We start from the raw sequence: 24411 nt of genomic DNA on the forward strand, positions 1-24411 counted from the left end.
CCTTCCCCTCAGCTGTCTGCTGCGGGAGTTTTCCAGCAAAGAAAGAAAGGAAAAGTGGTAGGGAAGAGGGAGGAGCAGCTTCCAGTCCACTTCTCTGTAAGTGAGAGGGTAAAAAGGGCCAGGCATCGCAGGCTGACATTTATAGAGGGCCTGGCGTTTCCATGAAGCACTCTGGGAGGATTAGCAATCCTCTGGGGGTTAGCAATCTGGTCTAAAAGGGGCAGCAAAGCAGACTGAGGAGAGTCCCTTTAAATTTGGTAAGTGATGCTGTGGGCAAAGACACGGCAAGCCAGAGCGGACAATGACGTGCGAGCAGAGGCCCAGTCAGTCGGGCGGCCTTTAGAAAACAGGTACATGGTAAGCCTGGCTCCCCTAGCCCTTCGGGGCTGCCCAACTCACTTGCCGAAGCTCAAAAGCACAAACTGCCCGTGGAATGGCACTTTCTAATAGAGGGATAAAATGGCTGCCTCCACCAACAGACCGACTCATCCGGCCAAGGGCAGGGTTCTGGACCTGCACAGGTTAATGAGCTCGCTAGTCTTTGACCTCCAAATCACGGCCACACCACCCAATCCCTCCTGCCTGGCATTTTTCTTCAATTTTAATATCAGAAGTTTCACACGCCTGCCTGAGCTCCTGGACTCGGCAGAAAGACCCATATAGCTGTCAGCAAACTGATAAGAACTTTAAAATGACTCCGCGGGGCCTCTTTAGAAAGAAGAGCCAAAGACGCCCATAAAGAAACAGGGCAGGGGCCACGGAAACCAGCCGCTCACACTGGTTTAACGTGGCATTAAAATGAGCTACAGATTTATGGCAGTGTTTTAGCCCCTGGCCCACATCATCTCGGGGATGAAGCTCCCGTCCCCGCTCCCCAGCGTGATTTTAAATCTGGGATGGAGCTGGCCAGAAAGGAATGGGGGGAGGGAGGCAGAGGTAGCAGGAGGAGGAGAGGAAAAAGGAAGAGGCAGAAAGTACTGGGAAATAGAACAGAACTCAGTCTCTTTTCAGTGGGATGGGAACAACAGCTATTTCTAAAAGCTATCTGGCCGGTCCTCTTAAACGCTCATAAAAATTCCCTTTATTTTTAGTTCTTACCCAGTGAACTCAAGTTCTTCAACCCTTCACCACCCCAGCGTCAATTCTGATCATAACTCTTCTCTTCAAGTTCATTTCTTTTTTAATTTTTCAGTTCAAAAAAATGAGTAAAATCATCATTTGGCAGAGAACACATCTGAAGAGGGAAAAAAAACTCAGTACAAAATTTTTTTCTCACTGGAAAGAAGAAAAAGTAATAGTGCTTTATCCAAACGCGCCAATGAATTTTTTTTTTTTAAAGGCCAGCTAGAGAACCACTTATTTATTTATTTGACAGAGAGAGACACAGAGAGAGGGAACACAAGCAGGGGGAGTGGGAGAGGGAGAAGCAGGCTTCCCGCGGAGCAGGGAGCCCGATGCAGGGCTCGATCCCAGGACCCTGGGATCATGACCTGAGCCGAAGGCAGATGCTTAAGGACCGAGCCACCCAGGCGCCCCGAAAACCACTGATTTTAATCAGCCATTTGGATCCTAACAGAAAAACAGAGAGGTGAACTGCCTTCCATGCCAAGATGTAGAAAGTACACCAGACCCACAGGAATAAATTCTGTTTCAAGTTTCCAAGCCCAGAAGCAAATGTATAATATATCCATGTTGGTAACTCACGGTGGTTCCTTAAGACCAAACTCCATAACGGAAGGCTCCTTCCAATATTCAAACCCAAACCCAAGCAGAGCAATCCCAAATGACTGCCAGCATGGAGCAGGCAGACCAGAACCCAGATGCTTTCATGATTTCATGTAATCAATACAACTGCTCCACAGTGTCACTAGCCCCAGGTCTGAAATAAGAAAAGGGAAGCTTCAACAAGTTAAGTAATTGGCCCATAGTCACAGGTGAGGATTTGTGGCACAGTTTAGGATTTAGAACTCAGGTCTCCCCAAATCAAAAACCCAGGTGCCTGGGTGGCTCAGTCGTTAAGCGTCTGCCTTCGGCTCAGGTCATAATCCCAGGATCCTGGGATCGAGCCCCACGTTGGGCTCCCCACTCAGCGGGAAGCCTGCTTCTCCCTCTCCCACTCCCCCCTGCTTGTGTTCCCTCTCTCGCTGTGTCTCTCTCTGTCAAATAAATAAAAACAAAACAAAACAAAAACCCATGTGCTTGCCACTACCAACATTTTTCAAACTTTCTGGACTAAGAAACGAATATATTTTATACTGAGCTCATTGCTCATCCACATATATAACTGAAATAGAGGTTTCTGGAAGTATTTATCTTTACTGGGCAATATGCTGATATTCTTAACTGATTACCAGATATCAATTGAAATATAATTACCAGATATCAAATGAAATACAATTACCAGGTATCAATATTACCAGATATCAAATGAAATATAATTTCATTTAAAAAAAATAAAATGCCAGTCATCACCCAGTGAATTGACTTCATGATCTAACTAACGAATCATGACCCTTGGTCTGGAAAATACTGCAGTACCCAATGTCCGGGCTCCCCCACCCCCACCTAAAATAGTCAGACAGGTAGTTAGGAAACCTGGGATCCAGTCAGGCTCAACCCTGGCCCTAACACTTCATACTTGAGATCACCTGAACTTGGGGCGCCTGGGTGGCTCAGTCAGTTAAGCATCTGCCTTCGGCTCAGGTCACAATCCCAGGGTCCTGGGATCCAGTCCCGCCCACTTCTCCCTCTGCTTGCCAATCCCCCTGCTCGTGTGCACACATGCACGCTCTCTCTCTCAAATAAATAAATAAATTGAATCTTAAAAAAAAAAAAAAAAATCACCTGACCTCTAGGGCTTATGTGTCATTTATAAAATACGAGGAAAGGGTTGAACAGTTTCGAAGGTTCCTTCTTTGATTTTGTTTCTCAATCTCCTTAATGAACACTGCCTTCCCCTTCCACCAACCATCATTTCCTTACTCTCCTCTTGTCACTGACCTTCCCTGCCTTCTACTTCTCTACAAAGTTCTTGGCCGCTGCTATTCGAAGTCCTTGCTAGGGGACGCCTAAGTGGCTCAGTCAGTTAAGTGTTTGCCTTCAGCTCAAGTCATGGTCCTAGGGTCTTGGGATGGAGTCCCCCACCCTGCTCCTTGCTCAGCGGGAAGCCTGCTTCTCCCTCTGCCTGCCACTCCCCCTGCTTGTGCTCTCTCTCTCTGACAAATAAATTAATTAAAACAAAACAGAAGTCCTTGCTCGTTGTGCTCCATCCTACCTGCCAAGTCTTTCTCACAGAAGCCACGAGGTCAGTACCCTCCCAGAGAATCCCATCTTCCTATCCAACACTAGCCGCCATGAAGATTCCCTTAACCTCCGATCTACTCATGACTCTCCATAGCACAACTGAGTGACAGCACTTCTGGCCCTGTAGTGGGTGTATTACTGGAAGTACTCTCCCTAGCAGCCTCAGGGCCTTTCTTAAAGATAGGATCTGAGTCGTTCCCCCTGATTTTTAAAAAAAAGTCTCCCTCAATATGCCTGTATAATACCAGGAATAGAGCAGGTGCTTGATACATATTTATTTGATGGGTTTGCATTATGAAATTAAAGACTCTAATTCTCGTACATTTGGAGGTTAGGTGGGCTGCTCTAGAAAAAGCCACTGAACTAATTAAAGCTAGCACCGTAATAAGATAGGTGAGCATTTCCAGACCAGGTTCCACCCACGACTCACTTCTGTTTGCCCGTGGACAAGGTGTGCCAGGGCTGCCAAGGAAAGCAGCTTTATGGTCTCTCCATCTGGACTGTGAGGACTTAAATCTCAGAAGCTATACAAAGTAACTGCAAATCAGCGCAAACCTTAAAGACAGGAAAATTTATTTACAGGCCCTGGTGTACTATAAATCTGAGACAGTTCTATTAAAATGCTTTTCTTGGCTTCCCATCAGATACTTGGCAAAGGTCTTTTTCCAATAAGGTTCTTAATACTAAAGTTGGGGGAGAAAAAAAAAAAGTGGAACACATAAAAAATGCTCTTCCTTAAGAGTTCCAATTAAATGAGTCTTTATTTTACCCTGCTTTAAACAATATACATTAACCAATCTCTTTCGCAATATGGATTTACACATTCAGGAAAACTCAAACACAGAGAATCCAGTGCTATTGAAAAGAAATTATGAAATTCAGAATATCCCATAAAGCAATCCCACTCAATCCCCATGGCTCTCCCACAGGCCAAAGAGCCCAGCTTTGTGTCAGAACCATGGTTGTCTGTTTCACAGGAAGAACTGCAGGGATCCAGTCAATGTGTTTTGGGGAAGCAACGCAGTACGAAAGGGCAAGGATGAAAAAAAGCAGAGATCGGGAAACACAGCTTGGAGTGACTTGTCGGGGCCAGAGAGTGGGGGGAGAAAAGGAGGCAGGGAATATTTGGCATTTTTTAAAAAGCCGTGAGAGTTCAGTTTAAGTATATTTAAAAAATTTTCAATTTCACAGGTGGAGGGATAAAAATGACAGACATTACAATATTAATTCTGGAAATCAGAAGTGAAATATTTTCCATATTCTTCATAATATATTTCCAGCGATGCATCCAACTAGCCCTAAATGTCTCAAGCGACCACTTTTTTGGGAAGACTATCCAATAATCAGTCATCTTGAATTATTGGCAAGTTCATCTGATTTTTTTGCCTCAATCCAGGCCACACAGCTCTGTGATTTGAATAAAGTTGTGGGCAGCTAAAGAGAGTGTGCTCCCTGTCTGTCCCTCACATGGTGTGCGGTCTTGGGAGGATTACTTTGCGTGCCTTCATCCTCAGTGTCCTCACATGAAAACATTCAGATTACCCGTCTGCCTGCCTATCTCACTACTCTGTTTAAACAGTTTGCTCGGTAAACCCTTGTGCTCGGTGTGAGGCAGGGAGGGGGAAATGGACACGGACTGTCGATGGACAGGACAGACAAGCCACCCGCACGGGGAATCTTCAGAGAACGGGACTGCCAAGGTTTCTAGACATCTGAGGGTTTACACCTTTCACTGAATCATGAAACACTTTTTAAAAATAAAAACTTTTTTTTTCATTTTTACTAAGTTTTTTATTTTAATTCCAGTGGAGTTAACATGCAGTGTTATAGTAGTTTCAGGTGTACGATACAGTTATTCAAGAATTCTACACGTTACTCAGGGCTCATCATGATAAGTGTACTTAATCCCCTTCACCTATTTCCCCCATGCCCCCACCCACCACCACTCTGCTGACATCAGTTTGTTCTCTGTATTTAAGAGTCTGTAAAAACAAACATTTTGGACAGACTTTATAAAAGTATATTATAAAAACTTTATAATGTATATTATTTTAAGAGCCACTATTTTAAAAATATATGTATGTGCTGAACAAAATTTAAACCTTCACTTAAAGATTCAAGGGCATCACCAAGAATAGCAATTTCTGTACTTCCTCAATTTTAAGACAACTCATCAATAATAGCTTTAGGAGAAAAAACAGAAACCACATTCAATGTTCAAACTGATGGCAAGTCTCATTTGGATGTCAGAAAGCCAAAATATGAAAAACAAACAAACGCGTACTTCTCTGAATCGAGGAATTCTGCCGTCTTACAATGATGCACCCAGGATACAGTGAAGCCTGCAAAGCTGTCGGCCATATATCCAATGTACTGAGAGTTTTATTTTTGAAACAGCTTTTCCATCTTCGCTATTCACGCCAAACTGGCAGATGACCCATCTCAGAGACCCTTCCTTATAGTCTTTCTGCCCCTCCAATTAGTGACTTTTAAACTACTCTATGAAAACCGGGTAAGTCACTGTGTTGAAATTACCTGTAAGTAAAATAAAATACAAGCCTCGATTTTGGGGCCGACCCACGGACAAAGTGCGCGACCTCTGGTATGCACACACACATTTGCTCTTTTGAGTTTTGTTCTGCTCTCTGCTTTATCACAGTGAAGCCTAACTATAGTCCTGGTCGGTGCGGGTGCCACATGCCTGGGGTTTTATTTTCTTAAATAGAAGCGTTTTGTCTTTTTCCTAATCAATTATATCTTCAAGTACTCCTCAGCAGCACAAATATTCAGTACGCTTAGCAGGAAAATATGAAGGTAAACTGAGATGGGTCAGTGTAACAGACTGAAAAGAAACTATTTTAACTCACCCAAGCTTACAGGCCAGGGAGAAAAGAAGATGCTGACTATTTCTGCCACCTCAAAGGCTCCCAGTCAATTGAGTACAAAGGAGAGTTCAAAGGCAAGGCAGGCTCCTGACTTCCACCTCCTAGTGTGGCTGAGGTTAGAGGTCACTGCTGGTGGAGCCACTGACCAATAAAAGAATGTTTGGAAACTCCACTCAACAGATAAACCGCGGATCCATTTACGCCTTTCTCCCTATCCACACAAACATTTCCAACTATACAGTCCCATGTCTACCCAGCCTTCCAGGATCCTAGATTGCTTTCTTTTGTCGTTCAAGAGAGACTAGGAATACGAATGTTCCTTCTGACTACAGAAGAATATTCAGTTGCATATATCTTCCTGTCTTCCAGTGTAAGAAAGGTGGTTGATAGGGCTCTCCACCTTTAAGGCCTACCTCAAGTGCTACCCCCCCAATAAATCTGCCCCTGACAACTTTAGCCCATAACTTTTCCCTTCCATTTCAGATCCCTAATGTACTCTGGAAAATGTGCACGATTTTCCCACCTTTCTCTGTGCTTATACCCACACATCGCCAAGGTAACGATTAGGCCTCTGGAGTGGGGATCATAGATTTATTACTATCTCGCGCTATCTCGAAACCCTTGAAAAAACAACACTTAATTAGGGCTTCACTAAGTTAACTAGTTAATTTAGCTCGTGGGATGATATAAGGGCAAGTGATAAGTTGGCTTTATACTGTTAACTCTCACCCTCTACTAATTGAAGGAACTGGTTTTTAATTTACCCACAAAGAAAACTTTTAAGCTCTCCCCACCCCCAGCTTGTCCAATATTCTCGTCAGCTTTGAGGAGTAGATAACTTACTGTCTTTAGGCTCTAGCCTTGTACTTAACTTTAGGGCTGCTTCGACATCACGTCTAAGGTCAGGAGGCAAATTTACCTACTTTTCCTTGTCAGGCAAAGTCTCTCTCCCTTGGTGTATCCTACTGCTCAAGTCATGATGAAGACTTTCACCGGGGTCCTCACCAGTCACACTGCAGCCTCCCTCATCCCGAGCTCTAAGCTGCAAAATGTCACTACAGTATTTCCATCACCAAGATTGCACCCCCACTCCACTGGGGTCAATTCAGAAACATAGCTCTCTTCCATCTACAGACAGCAAAAATCCTGTGCTCAGCACTATTTCTTCCTCATCTGAAAGAAATAGTCTCTGGAGACTGACTACGAGGACAATGCCAGTAAGAAGCACCTTCGGATTTCTTGGAAACACTGACAGGGTCCAAAGGAAAAGGAGTCACTTAAAAGTGGATGGAGACCTCTGCTGGCTGCAATCGTCCCTGCAGCTTCTCAAGCTAGTTTTCAGCCACTGAGCAAGAAATTTGACTGTTGCTCAGGCTCAGCTCATTCTGACCTATCAACCAGGGGCTCTAAGGCACCAACTACTGATACAACAGGATTTCCCTAGAAGTTTATACCTGTCTTACAAAAAGATCCAAATCTGACCCCCCTAAAGAGAATTCACTAAGGTGTAAAAACTTTCCAGAACCAAGTGTGTACTATTTTTTCAGCCACTCCTGCCAAGGTCAGGTTAAATCGATGGGTTAACCAAAGGGCAAAATGATAAGCAGATTCTGCAAAGAATCCTATAGAACAAAAAAACTCTCTCTAATCTTAGAAGAGAACTTCACTATCAATAGGACGGTGGTTCCCAATCAAAGCAATGTTGCCCCAAAACCGGACAGTTAACAATATCTAGGGACTTTTCTGGTTATCACACCTTGGGAAAAGGGTGTGCTATTGGCATCTATCAGCTGAACCTGGTCATCCTTATACCTCTGTGGGAATTAGTTCAACCAGGTAATCTCACTTTTGGTTGAGATCAGTCTAGAAATCTGAGATTGGGAGAAGAGGTCATTTTGGGCATACAGAATATTCAGGGAAAGGGGAGCAGGACTCCACGAGGCATTGCAGTGGACTGCTTTAGAAGGTCTGAAAGCAGTAGAGAAAAGGCACACAAGAAAGCCAAAGGAAGACTTGGAAAAGGAGGGAGGGAAGTGCCAAGACTGCCTTTCTGTCCAAGTTGACACAATGTGGGGCACTCACCACCCGAAGAAGTGACTGGCCCTCGGGCCTAGAGGCGTGCAGCAGAGAAGAGATGGCCACTGGGCCATTCATATTGTCAAGGACGGTGATATTCTTGCTAAGAACAAGAGGTTCACAGACGTTTTAAACAGCTGAATGGAGCATGAAAAAGGATCTAGCCATCCCCGTCATTTCATCAAGGTGGAAATGAAAGCCCAGTGAGCTTTGGTGACTTATCACTGTCGTATAACTCAGAGGACAGAGACTGGGCTCATATCCAAGTCTTTTGACTCCAAGTATATCTCTTTGAACCCAAATAACCTCAAAGTACTCTATTTTTAATGACCTCTATTCATTCTATCTCAACAGTTCTACAATTCGGAGCCCGGGCTCAGAAATGACCAGCTGCGCCTACCTCAGCCCCATGGTTCCCCAGCCTGCTCTGGGCAACAGTGGTGTTCCATAAGCTAGCGTGGGAGCTTGGCTCCGAAAACCCAATGATTCTTTTTCCCTACAGGATGGTGCTGGGTTTTTACTTAGCCTTGTCAGACTGGAATCTTAAGATGGTATCTGATTTGGCAGATGACTCCCTACTTAGTTAATAAATCAAGATGCCATAAAAGAAACACCCAGAGCTCACACACCAGGACTCTTCTGTGAAAAGGAACATTTCTGTGAAAAGGAACATTTTCTTCTATACGACTTGTAAGAACCATAGGTTGAGATGAAGAATCTAGAGATCTCCAGACAGATTTTCTAACTGACTGAAACTCAGATGAGTTGAGTGGTGAAGTGATGACTGAGAAGCCCAAACACTTAAAATGAACACAAAGAGCCCTGAAAAAAACAATGGAGGCTAAAATCCAACAGGGATTTGTTTTGTTTTTAAGATTTTATTTGAGAGAGAGAGAGAGAGAGAGAGAGAGAGAGAGCGAGCGTGCGCACAGAGGGAGAGGACGACAGCACAGAGAGGGAGAAGCAGATGCCCCGCTGAGCAGGGAGCCGGACAAGGGGCTCGATCCCAGGACCCTGGGCCATGACCTGAGGCAAAGTCAGGCACTTAACCAACTGAGCCACCCAGGCGCCCCCGTGATTTGTTCTCCCCAATCACAACGCCCACATGTGTTACCAATGAGGTCACTGAGGTCCAGAGAAGGCAAAGCCTTGGCCACGGGTAGTCGGTGCCCGGCCGAGACGGCATGGGCACAGGCAGTCTGAGGTCAGCGCCTGCACGGCCGGTACTGCATGACACGGCCATCTCCGTGGTTTAAAGTAAGAAAGTGGTGGATCCACACGTCCGCTAATTCTCCCTGCTTCCTAAAACCCTAAAATGACAATTATGACAAATTTTTAAAAATGAAGGCATAGTCACTCTAAGATCAAGAAGATGGGAGACGAGCTGAAGCAACAAAATGCAGAAGCTGAAAAGCAGAACGAGACGTGGGGGCTGACTCTCTGGGCCCAAGCAGCCGCTGAGGAAAATCACCTGAGAAAAACCCGAGGCCGTCCGCTGCGGAACCCCAAGTGGGGGCAAAGATGAGGGACTTAATGCTGAGAACCCTCCAACCCTTTCTCCTGCTCATCTCCTACAATGATAATTTTGACAAAAATAAAAACCTTAAGAATCTACTAAAAAAAAAACAGCAAGCATAGTACCAATGTGGCGTAGTTTTTTTTTTTTTTTATCTTGCTTATTAACATTTCGGCCCAACTAAATTTCTCTCTGGCAAGAGAAAAGAAAGAGAAGCAGGACTACCTGAGGCCCCAAGTGGCATGCTGCAGACCGTGGAGAACAGCCCAGGGGAAGGGGTATCAGAAGGTGGAAGAGACACCGGACAGTGAGGCAGGGGTGTGGTACCTGCTCCAGGGGAAAGGGAGCACCGCTCAGTGAGGGAGGCCGCTGGAACCGGGAACCTAGGCCAGCTAATATGACAACATTCTCCTGGTCAACAGCTACTCAGAAGCATCACCCTGAGATGTCCCTTCTTCCTGAGCTGCCTTAGTCACGACAACTATCACCTGCTGTGGGAATAGCCATCCAGAAAGGCTCTACATCCTGAACACACTGCTATGCTATGACCCTAAAACATAAGAGGCTTACCTCAGGAGAGTTTTTAAATCTCTGATAGTTACTATCTCAAACCTTATCTGATGCGACTCACCTGAGTCTGCTTTCCTCTCTCCAGTTTGGTGAGTCGATCTAGCGGAGGAAATAGCCCCGCTCACTCAGTCAGCCCTGTCGATGTGTATCCCCACCATGCAGGCCACCCTTCTGTACCACCCATGTCACCCCCTCCCACCCAGCAGGGCTGCCTGGCCTCTTACCTGCCGCTGCATTTCTTCAATCTGTCTTTGGGGGATGCTCTGCAAAATACCGTACACATCGGGTATCTTTTCTTCCGGCACAACCACAGATGCTCTAGAGAAGACAGCAAAACAGTTTCTATACACCCAGCGCTCTACACAAAGCACCTCTACAGACCTGTCCCGGGCGTTCTCCTGAGCAGAAACAACACCCACACCCTCCTTCAGCCTGCATTCCCTCCGGCGAGTGGCTCCCCATCCTCTCCTCAGGGCCCCCCTTCTCAAAGGCCTTCGTTCTCTGGCCTGCTGCGTTTCCTCACCTCCCTCCACGTCACCCGTGTGCTCCAGCAAACCATGCTCTGTCCACCACGGGGCCTGTGGGTGTGAACTTCCTGCTCCCTGGTATACTCTTTAACTTCACTGCCCGCTCTGAACGAACAAGGACTTTTCTCGTTTAGCTCCCTACTCAAAGCCATTCACTCACTCAGCACGTATTTACGGAGCCTCTATCACGTGCCAGGTGCTGGGATTACAACAGCGACTGAATCAGACAAGGGCCGGGGCTAAGCACCATGAGAACACCTGCGGGAGAGCGTTCTAGGCAGAAGGCCCTGAGGAAGCAGCATGCTGAGAATGTTCTGGCAATAGCACGGAGGCCGGCGTGGCTGGAGTAACAAAGATGGAGAAAACCAGGAGATAAACAGGGGATGCGGGGGAACAGCAAGCGCACGGAGCCTTGCAGGCTGTGGTAGGCTGTGGTAAGGACTCGGCTTTAACTGAGACAGAAAGCCATTAGAAGGTTTTAGGCAGACCTGGCATGATCTGATTACGTTCCAATGGGGTCATTCTGCCTAATGTGTTGGAAGAAACTGCAGAAAACAGGAGCAGAACAGCTGGAGACGGTCGCAAAATACAGTGGAAGAGCCGAGGAAAGTGGTGAGGACTTGCCCGCAGGTCAGACACATGGGTGAGGGAGACAGAGGGCTCAGCAACCACCCACCCGTCAGGGCATTTAGCAGGGTTTCCCATTTTATTTGTACCAATTAACTTATTAAAATCTGAAACCCGCTCCCCAGCAAGACTACTCTGTTAGGATGGAAACCACGCCTGGTTCCACTCCCCAGCACCCCCTGAGCACCTGGTACATTGTCTAGCACACAGAGTTGGCACTTAGTGAATATTTGCTAAATAAGTGCACAATTTCTACTGTACAGATGGGAAAACTGAGGCTCAAAGAAAGAAACGATTTGGCAAGATCACAAAGCTAGCCAGTGACAGAGCTGGTTACCTGAACCCGGGCCTTCTGGCTCCAAATCCAGAGCCCTTCCACCACTTACCCATAATGACAACTACCCAAGCCGGTCTGGATTCTCACAGGAATATCTTTCCAGCCGTGGCTCAGGGTCACTGCCTCCACGAAGCCCTCACCAACTCCACTGCCGGCAATGGTGTGCGCCGCCTCCTCACGCTTCTCCCACCAACCCGCCCAGCCCGGCTGATCTCATCGCAGTAGCCAGTCATTGCTGGTTCACCTGTCTGTCCTCCACCCGCAGGCTAGGGGCTTCCTGGAGGCAAGGTCTGACCGATCATCTTTGTATCCCCATACCTAATGGTACCTCACAAATAAAGGGCCCTCAACAAATGTCTCCATGGATGCTTAAATGACTGGAGGTGGCTCAGCACTTCTCTAAGATAAAAAGAATTACACAGCCTCGTCTTTCAGGCCAAATGAGGCTCCCCCTCTGTGCTGGGCTTCCACCGCCCCCTGTGCAGGCATCTACAAGGCACTTACCACACATTATTAGAATGCTTGGTTTGTTTCCCACTAGACCCCAGCCTCCTTAAGAGCAGAGACTGCATTATTCACAGGAGACTTTCCAATAACTATGAGATGAATCAATGTACAGAAGAATGAATGCTACTTGCATTGTTCAAATACCTATGGTGATCAGACACGAATAGAAATATCAGAACAGGTGGGAGAGGAGAAAATAATTAAGTATCTGAGGCAGAGTCAAGCTTGAGAGGTATACACAAAGGGAGCTAATTTTCAATAATCTTTAACCTCCAAAGTCCTAGGGAAATGAAACAACATGAGACCAGAGGGCCCTTCTGTCCATTACAGCAGTGACAGCCATACCCAAGCGGGACCCATGTTTGTCCTTCTGTGCCCTAGGAATGTCTCTAAGCTTTCACGCAAATGGTGGCACTCCCCCTCCAGCTAGTAACATCATGCAAAGCACTTCACCACCGTGGCTACAAATCACACCCACGGAGCTCTGAAGTGCAGCATTCCCAAGGGTAAGGCCCGGGCATTTCTTAAAGTCCTTCTGGTGAGTATACTCTGCAGTTACAATGGAGAACCACTGCTCTCGCCTTTGGTAAAAGCCCAGACAGTACGTATTTTGGGCTTTGTGAGCCGTATCATTCCTGTCACAACTACCCAGCTCCGCCATTTCAGCACAGACACAGCCAGTGGGTAATATGCGAGTGAACGGGTGTGGCTGTGTTTCAGGAAAACCTTATTTACAAAACCTGGCAGCTTCCCTTATTTGGCCCAAAGGCCTCAGTTTGTGAACTTCTGCTCTAGGCCAACAACTAACTCTTCTGATGGAAAATACAGCAAAACAATCTACAGTAGTTCTCAAACCTAGGTAGGCATTACAGTTACTGAGGGGGCTTTCAAAATCTAATACACACAGAACCACTGGTGTGAAGTTTATTACAAGGTAACACTCACCTCTTCCAGTCCAGAACTTCAGAGAAAGGCAAAATATAGGAGTCTGCAATGACAACTGGGACACAGCCAGCGCGTAAAACGTCACTTAGTACCGCCTGGCCCAGCCGAGCACCACGAAGGACCACACAGAACGTGCCCTCCTGCAGGAACACAAGGAGAGGCAGGGGATCACAAACCAGTCTTGCTGACCCATTCTCTGATCGCCGTAGACCATCAAGTTCTCCTGAGGGCTGAAGCCAAGCACTACTGAGACATCCTGATGGAAAATGCAAACAGATAAAAGCTCACACCAGGGGAACCTGAAAAGCTTACCTGGCTGCAAGCTTGGTATTTCCAATCTTCAGTGTCACCTCAGTGCCGCTACTGGTGGCATCTGGAATGTCCAGAGCCAACGTCCAAGTCTTCTCTGGGCCCTCAGTAACGTGACTTCCCACAGCCGGTTCCTTCCAGCCCTGTACTATGCACACACACCGTGGCACGGGGGCTGAGCATCAGTTACAGCGCTTACCTCAGCCTACCTCATAGCAGAATTATTTGTCTGGGCATTTGAGGCTTCCTAGAGGACTCCCTAGAGGGAAGCTATCAACTCTCATCTTTCTACTCCTCATGGCATCGAGCAGTGTGCTCTGTACATAGAAGATATTCATTTCATGTATGCAGTGCCTTTGAAAACACGCAGATATGTTCTTTCTTAGAACAATAAATCAAACAGAAAGCAAAGTCTCAAAAAATTTCTTCTCCCTTCCCTCCCTCAAGCCTAGTCAATGTGGGGAACGTTTCAGAAAACGAGAGACATACAGGAGAACAAACAGTTGCAAAAGGTAAGCAAAAATAAGAAAATACCCTCTAACACTCGGTTTTTCCCAGTTTTTGCCTCTTCAAGAGGAAAAAAAAAAGATAAAAAAAAAAACAAACAAAAACCCACTGTTCCATCTTTACAGCTAAAGAAAAGGAAAGTTCAGAAAAAATTGTAAAGAAACTCAATATGCCAAACTCCTCCAGGGATACATGAGAAAGCAGCAAGGGCTGAAGAAGAGAATCAGTCATGGCGCCTAGAGGTGCAGGTGGACAGTTTAGCGTGCCCTGAAGAGTCAGCATCCAGATGTGGACACACGCGCTGATAACCATTTTTCCTGTCTAGACAAAGGTTACTATAAATACTCCTGCTCACATCACCACTGTTATCAGTCAGACATTCCAGAGGCGATGCAGCACTTTCTCGGAGAGAAAGTATTTTAACAATCTCAGCATGGGCCAGTTCTCTTTGGAGATTTAAAAAAAAAAAAAAAAAAGAATCACACCAGCTCCTTGCTATTTCTCCTTGAACTATTTTAAATATTTCAGGGACCAAAACTCACTTTCTCCTTTCCTAGCCCCCGTGCCCCTGGAATGCCAAGCATCCTGCTTATGACGCTTAAAATAACCCCCAAAGGACTACTCTTACCAGCGAGTATGGAAACAGTGCCATGCCCAGGACTCAGGCAAAGGACACACTAACAGGAGGACATGCCGAGGGTGGCAAAACACCAACAGACAAAACAGTAACAAAAAACAAAAACCTTCCATTCCCAGCAAAAGTTGACTGCGGCCTCGTGGGCCCACATGTCAGAGGCTACAAGCTGCCACCTTAAAGAGGAAATTTCTCTGCACGGGCTTAGGAATACAGGGGTAAAAGTAAAACACATTTGCCCACTCTGTCCACGTTACTTCTCCGTAAACCCATCGCAGTTGCGATTCTGGAGGGTAACGAATGTCTGAAAGGGGCAGGAGTACTGAGAGGCCAAGCAGCTCTGCACAAACAGCAGACGCCCGACGCCGACGCACCTGAAGGCCCACATGGCTGGTAAGGAGCAGGACTACGTTCACTTCTCCCCTTGAGTAATTCTCCTGGCTGCGTGTGGGAAACAAGGCCTTTTGCTGGGGTGTGTGCTACTTCGAGGAAGGGACCTCTCCCGAGCCTGGCGGCTAAGGGCAGACACTCACCTGCAGCACCTGGGGGTAATCGTAGACCTGGTGCTCACGGCAGCGCTTACGCACCCAGAGGACACCCTCTGAGAGGTTGGTGCATTTATCCAGTACTAACACCGACTCCCCGTGTCTGGCCTGCAGGGCTTCCAGGTCTTCTCTGTACTCGGGGTGGACAGCCATCTGAGAGGACAGGAGGAAATACCGCCGGGGCCTGCAAGAGAGCAAAAAGCGTGACTGGAACATTGCCGCCGGCTCGCTGGTCAAGGTACAACAAACCCGGACGTTCAGCTTATGGCAGGGAGTGCGTTCCCACCGGTCTTCGCATCTCTTGATTTTCTGGGAAATCGCGCTCTGCAGCGTTGCACAGGATTTACAGTATTATACACCGCAGGAACCTAAGGTATGACTCAGTCACGTGCCATCATTAAAGATTTTATTGGGGAGAAGTTCTTCAGGTTTGGAGGAAATGCCTGTAATATGCCAAGCTTGGACAGCAAGCTATAAATATGTATGTGCACACGTGGAAAAAGAGAGAAACTAACTGGCTGACTACTTGGAAGAAACGTCAATGTGTTACCATTAGTTATATCTGAGGTGTCTAATCTGAAAAGGAACTGAGAGCTGGCTGATGGGCAGTACTGGTGGTAAAACCAGAAGAGGTGAAGGACAGCTTTTGGCTGCTGAATGGCCTCCTCAGGCTACGGAGACGCTTCAGGGAAGAGAACCCCCCATCCTCAAGGCCACCCGCACACAGGAAGACTGAACTGCTGTTGAGAACAATGAGTGGAAAAAACTATCTTCACCAAAGGAGGGAACCAGTCTTCACATCTGGATAGCAAGGATGTCTAAGAGAAAATGGAGTGAAGAAAGGATTTCCATGGGTCTAGTACCATTTAGATCTCCACCAGACAAACACACGAACACAAAGTTAGTAAGCCAGAAGTCGAGGGGGAGTTCTGGGGGAGACCAGATGGTAAGTAACTCTCCCCTGGAAGGCAAGATCCGCACAGGGCGGAGAGGTCACAGTGCATAAACACTACACAGGCTGAGGGACCACTAGCAATCACCATCAAAGAAATGAGTAATATAAAGCAGCTTCCAGGAAGAAGTGAAACACCCATCAGACCTAGAAGCAGTGCTCACAGGAATCTACCCCGCACTGGTCTGCACCAGGGAAAGTTAATGCCATCAGACAAGCTGATACGAGTCTGCACATAAGAAAGGACCAAAACCTATACTCTTGTGACCCCCGTCTCTCTCTCTCTTCCTTCTTGCCTTGGGAGAAAGGAACGGTAATTTTTTTTGTTGTTATTTTTTAGTTTCTTAGACATTTGGAGGTTTAGCTGGTGAACATCACCTTACCCATACATCCATAGCCAAAGAACATCCATTCTCTGACTGAAAAGGTCATCACGGTTTATTCAGCACTAAGCTTCAAGTCCCAAACACACAGAACAATGAGTGGAGACGGGTAATGCTCCCCTTTCCAGCCAGCTCAGCTACAGAAACTCCAGAAAACACAGCAACATACCCCACAGCCAGATGACCTTCAAATCCTCAAGACCCTTTCTTCTGGTAATTCCTTTAAGTGACTGAACTACAAGCAAAAGGTACTTCCCCATCAGTTAAGAAAGAAAGGGATGCGCACCCTCCCTCAAACCTCACTGTCTAACAGCAAGTAGCCACATGAAACCATTTAAATTAAACTTAAAATTCAGTTCCTCTGTCACACCAGCCACATTTCAAATTCTCATTGGCCATATGTGGCCAGGGGATACCCAACAGCAGAAATACAGATGGTCTCCCACCACAGAAAGGTCTGTTTGATAGAGCTGTCCCTGATGGTCATTCAGACCCAGACCACAGGGTAAAGGTAAGTGGAGATAAGAAAGACATGGAGTAGCAACCCATCGGGGAGTCAGTTTGGATCAGCTGTACAGATGGGTTCCTCTCATCCTGGGCAACCTCTCCCTAAGTTACAATTTACTGAACAATATGCTGAATATTTATAGCTAAAAGTAGTCCTTCTAGACACTGAAACAGACTCTGGGATTCTATTCCCAGCCCTGAGCCTCAATAATTTTTCTTTTTTTTTTATAATATTTTATTTTTTATTTATTTGACAGAGAGAGACACAGCGAGAGAGGGAACACAAGCAGGGGGAGTGTGGGAGGGAGAAGCAGGCTTCCCACGGAGCAGGGAGCCCGATGTGGGGCTCGATCCCAGGACCCTGGGATCATGACCTGAGCTGAAGGCAGACGCTTAACGACTGAGCCACCCAGACACCCCTCAATAATTTTTCTTATGTAAAAGCATTAATTTACAGAGGGATGACTTGGTGATGGAAAGATCACACATAAGAGCACTTGCAGATCATCTCGAAGCGAATACCATCTCCCTTCAAAGTATTTCTGTAATCAAACTTGTCTGTTTAAACAAGAGAAAGACTTATAGACAAACTCACAAGACAAGCAGGGTTTAAAACCACCTTAACAATGAAAGCTATCTGGAAATCAAATAGACTGGGTTTGTTTTTTTTTATTTCAAATCAGAAAACTTCTCATTAACGAGTTATAATGAAATCAGCCATGCATCAAGTTAGGGCTGAATGACCTTTAAAGAAAGGTCTTTCCAATTCCTAAGACATTGGTTCTATGATGGATCTCATGGGGCACTGGTATTTGCTGGATGTTTCTGGAAACTTTCTGTTTAAGTAGAGCAACCATAAAACTGGCAATGCTCTACGCTGTCTAGAATTAAAAACAGACACGCCAGTACCCAAAAGGGTGTCCATGCAGAAGGGTGCAGAGTGTTGGAGTTCTAGAGAGAAAAGAGTGGTACTGCATGGCATGGGTGGGGACAGAAATGGCCCACCCGGAGTGCTGACGCCTTTCTAGGGTGGAGGATTCTACTTGGGAAAGATCTGGGAGGTGGCCCCATGCAGGGTATGAGAGCCCTGAAAGGGTACCCAAGGTTTCGGCACTGGGGGGCAGGGGTAAAAGTAGCCATGGCAACCCAGTGGGATGCTGGAGAACAAGTGAGGTTAGGAGGGCATGTGGGAATCCCAGGACAGAGTGTTAGAGCCCGGGCAGGCTGAGAAGGATGCCATGTTGTGGGGAGGGTGAGAGCAATGGTACCGGCACCCCAGTGTGGGGTGCTGGAACCCAAGAAGGCTGCAGAGGATATCTGCCAGGGCAAGTGGGGAGAATACAGCAGCAGGAGCACAATGTGGGGGAGTCAAAGTCTGAGTGGGGGTGATGGAGGCAGGGGCAACACAGTGCAAGAGGGTTGAGCAAATAAGTAAAAATACTGAGGATAAATGGGAGCCAGATTTCTCACTGTCAGAGAATGGAGTTACAAATATGCAAAGGGAGAAAACCAGCATGTTCCTGTGGTGCTGGGTGGATTTGCAGATGGTGATATGAATGCATGGTTCTCGGTGTACACAGATAATATAAGAGAGACTATCTATCTACCTAGATACAGAAATAAATACAGATATTTCATGTGCGATGCTCGAAGAAACTCCAGTAAAGGAGTTGAGTTTCACTGTTGAGTTTCACTGTTGAGAAACAAAGTTCTATTTCAGATATTCGGTCGCCAAGATCCCTGGATTCCTACTCTACCATTACTCCATTTTCAGCATAAATGTGCAGATGTGCACAAGAGTCTAGAAACATTCCCCCTGCTTGCATGCTGGTTCTCCCTGACCTGACAGATGGCTGATGGAGTGTGCCCATTTTAGCCTTAAGCAAACAAAATTGTAAGGTGGATTTGTTTTTCTTTTAAGGACTAAAATTACTAGCTAGGACTTTCATGTTTCCTCCCAGCAGTGCTGAAACCGAAGTTTAAGTAAAATCATGCTGAGAACTTGAAGTCTCCCTCAATAGGAACAGTGGTAAACTCCCAATTTAGTTCCTCGTAGAGACAATGACAAGAATTCCAGCTGAGACCAGCACAGCTGTGAGAACAAGCTATCAATAGCAACAACCCTCAGCTTCCCATTGAAAAAATATTGAGAGAGATTTAAGATAAAAATAAAAACCAAGCTCTCACTACTCTCTGTAGCCCTCAAGAGATGTGGGAATTCCCTCACAAAGCAACTCTCACAAAGCGCAACAAATCCAAAGCACGGCCATCAGGTCACCCACCCGGCCTCCTCCCAAGTCCCTGGAAAGGGTCAGGAGTCTGGAGTCTGTTTTTGCCCTTTTTTCTTCTTCTTCTTCTTCTTTTGTTTTTTTGTTTCTGTTAGAGAGAAGGGAGTGTTACTTATAAGAGAAACACCAAAACTTCAGGGCCAAACTGCAGGCTGGAGGGAAGGGGAGTGTGGGTCCAGCTGAGTTGTAGAAATCCACCAACTGGCCAGCAGAGGGAGCATGGCGCCCCGGGCAGCCTTTAGCTGTCTTCCAGGTCCAGGCGGACTGACTCTTCCTCCGGCTAGTTATTGGACGCAGAACCTCAGAGCCTGAGACCTTAAGTGATCTAGCTAGAGATCTTCATTTCAGGCTAATTATATATAAAAACTAGGGAGATTAAGTTACTAAGAAAATACCACCACTATGGCAGTTGAAAGAAATTGCCTGAAAATAATTTTTACCGTTCAGAGGTGGATTGTTCTTCTCTGTTATACTGAATCTTTTCTTTTCGGTAGGTATTTTCCCTAGGTCAAATCTGAAGGCAAGGAAGAGTCCTGAAGCAATACAAGAGAGGTAGATTATACTAGAGAGATTAGATAAGAAAGGTGGTAGAGTTCAAGCAGTCTTAAGAAAGGCCCAGAGGCAGCCAAGCCGAAGAGACGGCCCTGACCCTTCCCTGCTCCCTCCACGGCAGCACTGGGGCCATGGTGAGCCCACAATTCTGTTGCACCCTGGGCACTGCAGCGGTTTCGTGGCACCCCTGGCCTCCACCCTCTAGGTGCCAGGAGCACCCCGTGCAGAACAGAGCGAACACACCAGGTCTGACTGCTCTCCTCTGGAAGGCTGGCTCTTGGCTGGTGTATGGGAACTTCAGTTTTAGGGGAGTTCCTACCCTCCCCAGAACTGGTAAGAGTGGCTTCCTGTGCCCAAACTGTCTATACAAACAATATGGCTTATGTTGAACACTCACTTTCCTCCTGGAAATCTGAAATGGTGGCACATGCCCAGCAGGGTATGTACATGTGATTAGCTCCCCATGAAAACTGGGGGCGCAGTCTCTAACGAGTCCCCTGGTAAGCAATATTACATGCATGTTGTCACCACTCGTTGCTGGGGGAATTAAGCACATCCTGTGTGACCGTGTGATGTCACTGGGACAGGACCTTTGATGCCCACACCCGGTTTCCTTGGACTTCACCCCGCGTACCTTTTCTCTTTGCTGACTGTGCTTTGTCTCCTTTTGCTACAATAAATCATAGCCATGAGTGTGACTATATACTGAGTCCTGAGCTTCTTGGCAAATCATCGAAACTGGAGGTGGTCTTGGGGACCCGACACACACACACACCCCCTAACACACAACAGTCAAAAAAGGCTCTGTATATTGCCAGATGTCCCTGGGGAGACAAAATCAACCCCCTCCCATGTTGAGAACCACCAGCCTAGCTATGCTTGGTCCAAATAGGCCTTCAATAAAGGGTTGATCTGAGCTGCAGTGAACTGAATTAAACAATTTCCAGAACAACTTCGGGGGAGAAAAAAGCAAAAGGTTAAAAAACAACTTTCAAAAATCACACAACTAATTTAAATTTAAGTAAATCTTCACAGAAGCAGCAAGTAGAGAAATAAAATCTTTTTTTCTAAGTTCAACTGACTTTTTCTCCACTATTAGTTTTATAATATCTATTATAATGTATTTATATCACATTATAACATCTATTATATCTAGTGCTATGTAAATATGCCAAATTAAGATCCTAGATGTGTGACAGAAACTTGTACCACCCCAAAGGGTACCAGCTGGGCACACTCACACAGATCACCCTTTCTCATTACAGAAATCTAGTCTCAAAACAGCACTGGGGCTAAAATTAACAAGTGAGGAAACGACAAATGTTGGCGAGGATGTGGAGAAGGGGGAACCCTCTTACACTGTTGCTGGGAATGCAAGCTAGTGCAGCCACTCTGGAAAACAGTATGGAGGTTCCTCAAAAAGTTAAAAATAGAGCTACCCTACAACCCAGCAATTGTACTACTAGGTATTTTATCCAAAGGATACAAAAATACAGATTTGAAGGGGCACATGTATCCCAACGTTTATAGCAGCAATGTCTACAATAGCCAAACTATGGAAAGAGCCCGGATGTCCATCGACAGATGAATGGATAAAGATGTGGTGTATATATACACAATGGAATATTACTCATCCATCAAAAAAATGAAATCCTTCCATTTGCAACAATGTGGATGGAACTAGAAGGTATTACACTGAGTGAAGTAAGTCAATCAGAGAAAGAATATTATATGATCTCACTCATATATGGAATTTAAGAAACAAACCAGAGAAGCATAGGGGAAGGGAGGGAAAAATAAAACAAGACGCAATCAGAGAGGGAGACAAACCATAAGAGACTCCTAACTATAGGAAACAAACTGTTGCTGTAGGGGAGGTGGGTGGGGGGAAGTGGTAACTGGGTGATGGGCATTAAGGAGGGCATGTAATGTAATGAGCACTGAGTGTTATATACAACTGATGAATCACTGACCTCTACCTCTGAAACTAATACTACACGGTATGTTAATTAATTGAATTTAAATTTTAAAATTTTTAATTAAAAAAAACACAGCATTGAACCATATCCTTTCCTCCAGTCTCCTAAGAATTATTTTGTATTTTCATCTTGATGATGATCAAAAAAAATTAGCTCATATTTAACGATAAATACTGCTAAGAGTTTTTCAATGTCCAAGTTTGTATTTAGTGGGCTAATGGGAAGAGAGGAAGACTTAAAATGTAAATCATGTACAAGTACAGTAAAATGCTAATAGCAGAACCTAAGTGATGGGCATACACATATTCACTATGCTATCAAATTTTTTAAACACTGCTGCCTGGCTTTAAGATTGTCATAATAAAGTGGTGGGGAGAAATATGAATCATGCATCTGTACCAGATGAAGATAAATGATGTCACAATATGCTAAAGGGAAGCTTCCTAGTCATTCAAACAGAAAAAGTGGTAGAGAGAAGTATATCATCACCCCACAGGCAAACCGCATAGGCATGCCAAACCCCCAAAACCATAATTAACTTTACACTCACCTTAAAAGACACAATCCAGTTTCAAAGAAAAAGCCTCAGCTATATTGTTAATGTGAATATTATTAGTTTTGTAGATTTGTTTGCATTTAGTTTGTAAATCTGTTTTAATTTTGAAGTCATATAAGCACAAAGAGTTTAAATTGTTTTTTATCTGTACTTATTCAAGTTGCATTATTTAAAAAGTAATCAAGGTGCAAGGGACCTTGAATAGACCAAAACAAACAAAAAACAAAACCTTAAAAAAAGAACAAAGTTGGAAGACTCACATTACCAAATTTCAAAACTTACTACAAAGCTACAGTAATCTAGACAGCATGGTACTGGCATAAGGATAGACATATAGACCAACGGAACAGAACTGGGAGTCCAGAAATAAGCCTAAATACCCATGGCCAGTTGATTTTCAACAAGAATGCCAAGATCATTCAATGGGAAAAGATCGGTCTTTTCAACAAGTGTTGCTAAGACAACTGGATATCCACATGTAAAAGAATGAAGTTAGACCCCTACCTCACACCACCTATTAAAATTAAGTCAAAATAGGGGCACCTGGATCGCTCAGTTGGTTAAGCGTCTGACTATTGGTTTCAGCTCAGGTCACGATTTCATGGGTTGTGAGCTAGAGCCCCAGATCGGGCTCTGTGCTCAGCAGGGAGTCTGCTTGAAAAGTCTCTTCTCCCTCTGCCCCTCCCCCGACTCCTGCTCTCTCTTTTTCTAAAATAAATAAATCTTTTTAAAAAATCAACTCAAAATAGACCAAAAACCAAAATGTAAGAGCTAAAATTATAAAATTCTAAGAAATCACAGGTTCAAATTTTGTGATCTTGGATTAGTCAAGGATTTCTTATGTGTGACACCCAAAGTACAAGCAGCCAAAGGAAAAATAGATAAATCAGACTTCATCAAAAGGAGAAACTTTTGTGCATCAAAGGACACCATCAAGATAGTGAAAAGACAACCTACAGGATGGGAGAAAATATCTGCAAGTCATATATCTGATACGTGTCTAGTAAGTAAAATATATAAAGAATTCTTACAACTCAACAAAAACAAAACACAATATTAAAAAAAAAAAAAAATGGGTAGATGACAAATAGCCAAAGCAACCTGAAAAAGAAAAACAAAACTGGAGGCATCACAATTCTGGACTTCAAGCTCTATTACAAAGCTGTAGTCACCAAGACAGTATGGTACTGGCACAAAAAACAGACACAAAGATCAGTGAAACAGAACAGAAAACCCAGAAATGGACCCACAACTCTATGGTCAACTCATCCTTCAAAAGCAGAAAAGAATATCCAATGGAAAAGACAATCTCTTCAACAAATGGGGTTGGGAAAACTGGACAGCAACATGCAGAAGAATGAAACTGGACCACTTTCTTACACCATACACAAAAATAAATTCAAAATGGATGAAAGACCTAAATGTGAGACAGGAATCCATCAAAATCCTAGAGGAGAACACAGGCAGCAAACTCTTAGACCTTGGCCATAGCAACTTCTTACTGGACACGTCATCGGAGGCAAGGGAAACAAAAGCAAAAATGAACTACTGGGCCTTCATCAAGATAAAAAGCTTCTGCACAGCGAAGGAAACAATCAACAAACTAAAAGGCAATCCATGGAATGGGAGAAGATATTTGCAAACAACATATCTGATAAAGGGTTAGTATCCAAAATCTATAAAGAACTTATCAAACTCAATACCCAAAAAACAAAAAATCCAGTCAAGAAATGGGCAGAAGACATGAACAGACATTTCTCCAAAAAGACACAGAAATGGCTCTCTCTCTCCCTAAAATAAATAAATAAATCTTTAAAAAATAAAAAATAAATAAACCCACTGGAGTATATACTTTAAAAGAGCAAATTTTATGGTAAATGAATTATATCTCAATTTAAAAAATAAC

At 45.0% G+C, this 24411-nt stretch overlaps 1 protein-coding gene across 3 annotated transcripts in view; it reads right to left on the bottom strand.

Annotated features, from left to right (window-relative positions):
* Positions 1-24411, bottom strand: part of EXT2 (exostosin glycosyltransferase 2) — a 132439-nt gene that overhangs the window by 89068 nt on the left and 18960 nt on the right. For all 3 annotated transcript variants that reach the window (XM_028111209.2, XM_028111207.2, XM_028111208.2), the window contains 3 exons: positions 15277-15472; positions 13294-13433; positions 10575-10668 (listed from right to left, as the gene is read on the bottom strand). In XM_028111209.2, the coding sequence (XP_027967010.2) occupies positions 10575-10668; positions 13294-13433; positions 15277-15472 (430 nt within the window). The remainder of the gene's footprint in view (positions 1-10574; positions 10669-13293; positions 13434-15276; positions 15473-24411) is intronic.

The sequence above is a fragment of the Eumetopias jubatus genome, unplaced genomic scaffold (genome assembly GCF_037043125.1).
Source record: "Eumetopias jubatus isolate StellerSeaLion01/CBP00866 unplaced genomic scaffold, mEumJub1_p1.0 scaffold_13, whole genome shotgun sequence".
NCBI classification, from domain to species: domain Eukaryota; kingdom Metazoa; phylum Chordata; class Mammalia; order Carnivora; family Otariidae; genus Eumetopias; species Eumetopias jubatus.